The sequence below is a fragment of the Triticum aestivum genome, chromosome 4B (genome assembly GCF_018294505.1).
Source record: "Triticum aestivum cultivar Chinese Spring chromosome 4B, IWGSC CS RefSeq v2.1, whole genome shotgun sequence".
Classification (NCBI taxonomy): domain Eukaryota; kingdom Viridiplantae; phylum Streptophyta; class Magnoliopsida; order Poales; family Poaceae; genus Triticum; species Triticum aestivum.
The window spans coordinates 32,028,800-32,036,566 of NC_057804.1; the positions used below are offsets into that span (position 1 = coordinate 32,028,800).

The following is a 7,767-nucleotide window of genomic DNA, read 5'->3' on the forward strand; positions in this document are numbered from 1 at the left end:
TCTCTCCGGCCTGCAGAAAGCTATCCGTGGGAGGGAGCGGCCAATAAATACTGGGAAAGGAAGGAAGAAGCCAACGACGCAAAAGAGAGGGATAAGCAGTGCAGGGAAGAGGAAGAAGATACCGAATTCAATTCTGATCCACCGCCCACCATTCACTGGATCGAAAATGTTGTATCTGTACATGATCTCTCCCATTATTCATTCACTGCTTGCCGCAGCCTTAAATTACCCTCTTTCTGGAAACAAAAATCCCCTATCCCCCCCCCCCCCCCCCCCTTCTTTACATCCGACAGATATATGAAAAGGGGAAATAAATTTAAACCAGCCAAGAAAAGAATCCTAATCCTAACTTAAAAAAAAAAAGGACTGACTTGCTACCGAGGGAGCTGGAAGGACCAACCTCTCACCACCCACCAAATCACAAAATGTACAGATGCCTACTGGAGTAGTTCCGATCCTCGTGGCCGCGTCTCCAAAATCCAGCCACAGTCCACATTCTCCTGGTCGCGGCGAATTGCTTTGCAACCTCGTCTCCCTTCCACTACTGATCGAGGTTCAACGGTGAGCCGACGAGCTGATTTTCACCGGATTCCAGCGGCTGGTGATGATCGTTGGTGGTATTTAACAATGGAGCTCCTTTGACCATGCAGAAAATCGACCAAAAACCACCTCGGAATCCTCCGCTGGACTTCGAATGGAATTCCTGTTGAATGCATCTTTGACCCCGATTCTTAGCCATCTTCCACAAAAATTCTGCCGATGAAATCCTGAAACCTCTTGGAGTAGAGCTTCGGGTCCACGGCAGATATCGAATTTGGGTCGGTCTGCAACGACTTGTAAACATGCTCCAGCCTTTTGGTGATGTCATAGTCCTGGAGAATGTCGATTATCCCGAAATACAGGATCACGTCGTGCACCTCGCCGGTCTGGTTCGGGGCCAGGAATCCCCCGCCACTGAGGAGAAACGGATCGAACTCGCTTCTTCTGGATGCTTGCTCTGCCTGGGCTGGCATGTGCGCACCCAGCCTAATCAATGGCTTCCTGAAATCAAGAAAAAGTTGGCATTAGAGAACACAGATTAATGGAGTTAACAAATAAGCTGTGGAGCATTCGTTGCTCTTAAACTGGACAGGACAATCATCTCTAATGCAGCTGAGCAAACAGCTAGGACCCAACAATGCATATGTGTTAACCAAGTGGAGAGCAATGAAGATTTTGCAGTATGATGGCTGCTCAAAGTTTCAACTAAAATGGGCACTGAGCCAGGTACAGCTTGTACGAGTTATATAAGGGCATGAGAGATGTGTAGAACCCATGATAAAGCACAAAAGCCATACTTTTAGGCATGACAAAGCACAAGGATGGGCTAGTAAGATATATAGAATAAAATCAACTGATTGCTTTCAGGCTAGTAAGGTACTGTCTGCTTCAATTTTCTAACATGCAATTGTAATCTTGCGATTTTATCCACAGCAAACAAATGTCGAAAAGAATCTTCAACACAAGGTACATAATGTTGAAAGGATGCAAAGAATTACTTCCGTTTCATGCGGTCATTTTGAGATAAGTTTGTAGAATTACACTAACATGAACCCAGGCTTGTTTGGAATGCATGAATTTCAAAGGAGTTTTGCAAGAAAAAGATAGGAAACAATTTAAAAGAAAACACGGCAACATACCGGCAGTCAGGTATCCTATCATAATCATTATCTGAGAAGCACAGCTCTGGCATGCCACCACCACCAACTTGAAATGTCTCGCACTTCATTGATAGCTCTGCTTAAGGATAATCGCTTAGGTTAGCACATATGGGCAATCTTTTCAACTTTTCTGGGTAAAGAACAAGGAACTTACTTGGAGAAGCGGTAAAAGTTGACAACCCCATCTTCGAGGCAGAGACATCATCACAAAAGTGAACTCCCACCAAGAAGCTGTAGTCCATAATACCTTCAGACTCCAAAAATTCACAATCTCTCTGGAGTTGCCTGGAGAATAAATCCACACATCAAGTTAGTATTACCGATTCAGTTATTTTCTTGAAAGTAATTTCAACACCACAGATATCATAAGGGGTTGAACTTACTCATGGAGATCTCTATACCAAGACCGCCGCAACCGAAATACAAAGTTGAGATCTAAGTCTTTAAGAGTAGTTGTCTCATCAATCTCTTCTTCAAATTTGTCTGCCGTTCGGCCATATGATGAACCTTTAAGATCAAAACGGCGATGAATCTGATAGTCCGAGCAGAACAAATTTCCCATGACAATAAAACGGACCTGGAGAAGTTGTCATTAATCAGTAACTAACATAAAAACATTGTTGTGGCAAGGAATTGCAAATATTGCGTACCTTCGGTCCATTGATGGGCTTTACACAGTGGACACCATAGAACCTTGTAATTAGAGAGTAATCATATCGACTAACATGTTGGAAGTAGCTAGGCAGCATCCGAATAAGCAACTGCACAGGCAAATAGCAAGGTGATGAGATACCATTTAACAAACAGACCGTTTCTCTCAAAGTATTCCTACTTGGCAGCACATTTAGCTTTAAATTATATGCATCGGAACATAAGGACTAAGAAGACAATGCCAAAACAATGGCGCACATTCGCAAGGCTTGAAACCCTATGTGAGAAACAAGATTTTCCTAATTTAATGCCATTTTCACAATGCAATTGAAAGAACAATGCCAATCATTTCACAAGTGACAGAACCTCCAATCCAAATAAAAGGTTACCTACTTCATACAGGCTGTAAACAAGTGCCGTTCATAACGATGGCATGAGCAAGAAAATTACCTTGACTTCTGATTTTCTCACTGTTTTAATCATGAAACGGTCGTCTTGGGTGAGGTAAAAGAAACTTCCGCTCTTCCCAGGCGAAGACAGCTCCCTCAGTGCATCATTTCCACAGATAGCGAGCATGTAATCCGCCGGATCAACAGCAAACAACTTCCTCAAATGTCTGCATAATCCAGCATCCCAGTCAATAATAAAGATTAAAGAAATTAAACAAAAGAAGGAATCCAGAGATCTGATTGGAAGGAATGGCAAGCAAGCACCTGAACACCATTGGGCAGTAGTCCTTCCACCGGAAATCTGGGGAGGAATGTGGTGGCGTGACTTTTGACCCCTCAGGAGGGAACCGTGTCCAGAACTTCTCCCTAGGATCAAAATCTGCCAGTGCAAGCTCCCGCATCGGCACCGCAGCAGATTTCCCCACCGAATGCCTGAAAGATGCCCACAATAAACACCCACAAATCCAGAAATTCGCTGAAATACAAGCCACATTGCCAGCATTTTAGCAACGGCAACAACTAAATAACGAGGAATCACCTGATGCCCAATTGCAGCTGCAGCATGAGCTCGTAGTTCTTATGCCCCTTGGAGATGGTCTGCCCAGGTCGCTTCCCCTCAGGCGTGGTAGCGGCCGACGAGGACCAGCACGGGCCTCCGTTGGCCCCTCGCCGGGCGCTGCGCTGCGTCCGCATGTACGTTGGCGCACCTCCAGCGGGCGCGGCCTCCCGGTAGAGCATGGAGGCCTCGAGCGCATCCACAATGTCGCAGGTGATGTCCCCCGCCTCGCCCTCCGATTCCCAGATGCAGATCCGCGGCACGGCGGCCGCCTTCTCCCCAATCCCCTCCACGGAGGACCTCTTCCGCGCCGCGCCCCCTACGCCAACCGGCGGGAAGAAGGTGCCGCTTATGGCCGGCAGGTCGACGCAGCTCCGCGGCCAGGAGCCGACGTAGCGGCTGCCGTCGGGCCAGGTGAAGACCCCCGTGCCCCTGGGCACGCCGTTCTCCCACACGCCGTCGTAGCGGCTGCCGTTGGCCCAGATCAGCACGCCGCGCCCCGAGATGACGCCGCCGCGCCACTCCCCGACGTACTGGTTGCCGGCGGCCCAGACGTAGCGGCCGTGGCCGTCCTGCATGTTGCGGCGCCACTGGCCCTCGTAGTAGTCCCCGTTGGCGTAGCTCTTGGCGCCGGCCCCGTGGCGGCGGTCGGCCGCCCAGGCGCCGCGGTAGGTGGCGCCGTCGGGCCCGACGAAGACGCCCTGCCCCTCGATCCGGCCCCCGCGGAACTCGCCCTCGAAGGTGGCGCCCGAGGGCCAGGAGAAGCGGCCCTTCCCGGACGCCTTGCCGCGCCGCCACTCCCCCTCGTACATGCACCCGTCCGCCCACACGTACTTGCCCTTGCCGTGCGGCGCGCCGCCCGCGAACCCGCCGCTGTACACGTCCCCGTTCGGCAGCGCCTTCTCCACGAACGCCGCCTCGCCCCCCTCTCCCTCGCCCCCGCCGCCTCCGCCGCCGGCGGAGGCGAGGACCATCGCCGGCGCCACCCGCCTCATCCGCCCGCGCCGCTCACGCCGCCGGCATTGCAGATCGGGGCGGCTAGGGTTTGCGATTCGGGGCCGCCTCCGCCGCCTCCCTCCCCTCCTAAAGCCTCTCTCCGCTCCCCCTTTTCGCCTCTGTTTTTTTCTGTGCGCTCTCGCTGGCGGTTTGATTTGGGGTAGCGGCGGCGGTGGTGGTGGCACTGGGCTGGCTAGTAGTAGTACTGTGGAAGGGGAAGGGGATGGGGATGGATGGAAGAGGAGTGAGGAGGGGGGAGGGGACGGGCGCTTTTACCGTACTGCCCCCAACGGGAGGCCGCTCCTCGGCATGCCGCATCTGGGGGCCGGGGGGAGTTTACGGAACTGCCCCTACCTGGGTCCGTGGGGCGGCACGTGGTCCCGCCGGCCGGCCTTCGTCGTCGTCGACCTCTTCTGGGTCTGGGTCCAGGTCCGGGTCCGGTCGGTGGTGGGTGGAGCTGCGCCCGCGCGCGGATGACGAGGGCCGGTGACGGGTCGGGTCCCGGGTCCGGGCGTTGGGGGTGGCGAGGGGGTTGGCGCGGGGAGGTCACCGACATGTGGACTCGGTCTACAACTGTGGCGTTTCTTTGTTTTTTCACGAGCATGCATTCACTGCTGGCTTCCTTGGGCCAGCGCTGCTGCTGGCCGGTCGGCGAGACGACGGAAGGCACGTTTTGTTCGAGGCTGATTTGATTTTACCGCGGCCGAGTTTGGGCGACCTGCTGTTTGTCACTGGCGTGGTCAGTAAAATGACTTGCACATGAGGCTGATCGTAATGGTAGTATCATAGTTAGTATTTTCTCCGTTCCAAAATTTTTGTTTTGAATTTGTCTAAATATGAATGTATCACGTTTTAGTATTAGATACATCCGTATCTAGTCAAATCTAAGACAAGAATTTTGGGACGGGAGGAGTACCGTGCACGCCAACTACGCAATTTTGATGAGGTGTCATAGCATTAAATGAAGATAAAAAAGGGTGGAGTATCATATCATGATACTGTATCGTAATAAATGTTATGCTACTTTTTGTCATGCATGGCAATAAATAGAATACTACACGATACTAGTATATGATACTCACCATTACAACCAGCCTAAGGAAGTACTCCCTCCGTAAACTAATATAAGAGTGTTTAGATCACTATTTTAGTGATCTAAACGCTCTTATATTAGTTTACAGAGGGAGTACACATTATATTTGGCGGAATACATGGTTTATGTGTACGCCCTTCTGTTTTTAAATGACTCGCACACAAGGAAGGATGCATTTCCATTTGTACTCTCCGCCCCGAATTACTTGTCGCATAAGTGAATATGTTTCTGCAAGAAGTGTTTTAGGCGGAGGGAGTATCATATATACAGACATAAAGTTGATGTTGTTAGTTTTTTCTTCTTACTTGTTGTGCTTATGGTTTGCTATCATAAAAAGTATTGTCTCCGTCCCAAATTACTTGTCGAGGAAATGTGTGTATCTAGATGTATTTTAGTTTTAAGTATATTTATTTTTACTTATTTTGATGACAAGTAATTTCGGACGGAAGGAGTATATCCTAATTGTGTAACTATTTGGTGTTGAGATCTGGATGAGAGAGTAAACTCGACCCGGAAAAAAAACAAAAACTCAACCCTCAATTTCGTACGAGGTTCCTAGGACCATTCACCACGGCAAATAATCGGACAGGGCGCGTACTAGTCACCATCAGATGCTTATACGGTGCTCAGTGTCAATGCCAACGGACTAATACGGTGGACAAAGTATTGCCACTTGTAGAAGAAGCGCCAATCAAACGAAAAGCGGGGCCTGACCTGCATGCTGAGGTCACGGAATTAGTTTGGTGGATTATATACTAATCACGGCTTTATATGGGGGTTATGAACAACGATTCGGTTGTATATGATTGATGAGGATTTGGTCAGATCTCTTCTTCTTTTAATACTATTTCCTCCATGCACGTCGTGGGAAATGCATTTGCATATTATAAGGATGGTCAAATTCGGATCAGCTTCAAGATACGTGCATCGATTTTGCAGGCCGCAAAGTTGCCCCGGACGGAAATGATCTTGGGTAGTGAATGGGCAAGATCAGATGAGATGCAGACCTCAAATGCAGTGAGATTCAGATCGGATGTATGCTGGCTCTCGGACGAACCATTGTACTAGTATTTGTAGCACTATACCTACTTGGAGAAAGAACGGATATTATTTGATCCGTCTGGCAAAAGGTTGGTTGAGCCGAGCGATCTGGGAATCGGATTGCATATGTCTCGTCGGACGTGCCCATCCATGCATAGCATATCCCCCATTACCATGGGATCGTAACGCCTTTCTAGTTTAAGGCGAACAAGCAGCACACTTTCTTTAAAGAATCTTGCTAGGTTTTGTATGTGCCCTGGTCCCATGCGTTCGAATTTGACTTGATGAGACGACCGAAAATGACACCAGGGTGGGTCAGACCGAATTCTAAGTGCAGGCGTAATGCATCTGGACAGTAGAGCAGCCGGACTTAGCAAATCTGGCCCTCAAACGCCGCGGGGCACTGAGGGGGCACACCTCAAATGTTGCGCCGCATATCCACATACCGCAAAGTTCGATCCTCAAATCCATGCAATCCATGCATGCCGATCATACGGTACAAATTGTCTGAATGCCAAAATTCGAAACTAGCTTTATAGAAGGCTTCGACGCGTTGTCATGTTGATCTGCGGACGTTATGAAAGCAAAGGAATGCTATGTTTTTTTTCAATCCGGTGCTATTTGCGATGAGTTCGCGACGGTGAATCTAATCTTCCAGGAGATACACCTCTGGAAGTTAGCGGGAGTGGTAGGAGTCCCAACGTTTTGTGAGTAGTCCGTTTAGGGTAGGGGAGTGGTTGGTGGATCGTCGTTTGTGACGATCTACCATACAAACTCTTGTGCATATATTTCTCTCTTCTATAAGCTAAGTACGCCTTTGGCGTACTCTCGAAAAAAAAAAACAAAGCAAAGCAAATCATAGTTCAACAAACCGGATATGGCAAAATGAAATCAATGTCCCAGCATGACGGATGGCCTCGAATCACTGGACTTGCGCCTGCTCCGCCCGGAATGCGTCCTGCTCCAGGCGGAATGCGTCCTGCTCTGCCTTCATCCGGGCAGCCTCCTCCGTCTGCATCCGGGCCGCAGCCACCCTCGCCACCTCGTACTTCCTACGGTCGTTGATATCCATCTTCTTATCCACAGGCCACGTCTTTGCATGCTCATCATAGAGGGTCTCATCCGCCAACATGATCCTTGCATCTTCCGCGTCCCGTGCGAGTTGCAACCTTTCCTTTTCAAGCTCTATGTCGCCAAATGTCTAGGCCTTCTCGAGCTCCCATTTGATCGCCGCTTGTTGCTTCTCCAACTCAATCTTCTCCCTCTCAATTTCCAGCTTCT

The 7,767-nt window shown here is 49.7% G+C and overlaps 1 protein-coding gene across 1 annotated transcript; it reads right to left on the reverse strand.

The window, feature by feature from the left end:
- Positions 1-385: 385 nt before the first annotated feature.
- Positions 386-4,603, reverse strand: LOC123090818 (phosphatidylinositol 4-phosphate 5-kinase 1). The gene is made up of 8 exons (XM_044512161.1): positions 3,339-4,603; positions 3,065-3,232; positions 2,802-2,967; positions 2,351-2,461; positions 2,084-2,277; positions 1,855-1,985; positions 1,680-1,776; positions 386-1,041 (listed from the first exon to the last, which is right to left on the reverse strand). The coding sequence occupies exons 1-8, from the start codon at positions 4,349-4,351 to the stop codon at positions 732-734; spliced, it is 2,190 nt and encodes a 729-aa protein (XP_044368096.1). The 5' UTR covers positions 4,352-4,603; the 3' UTR covers positions 386-731.
- Between the last annotated feature and the right edge of the window lie 3,164 nt (positions 4,604-7,767).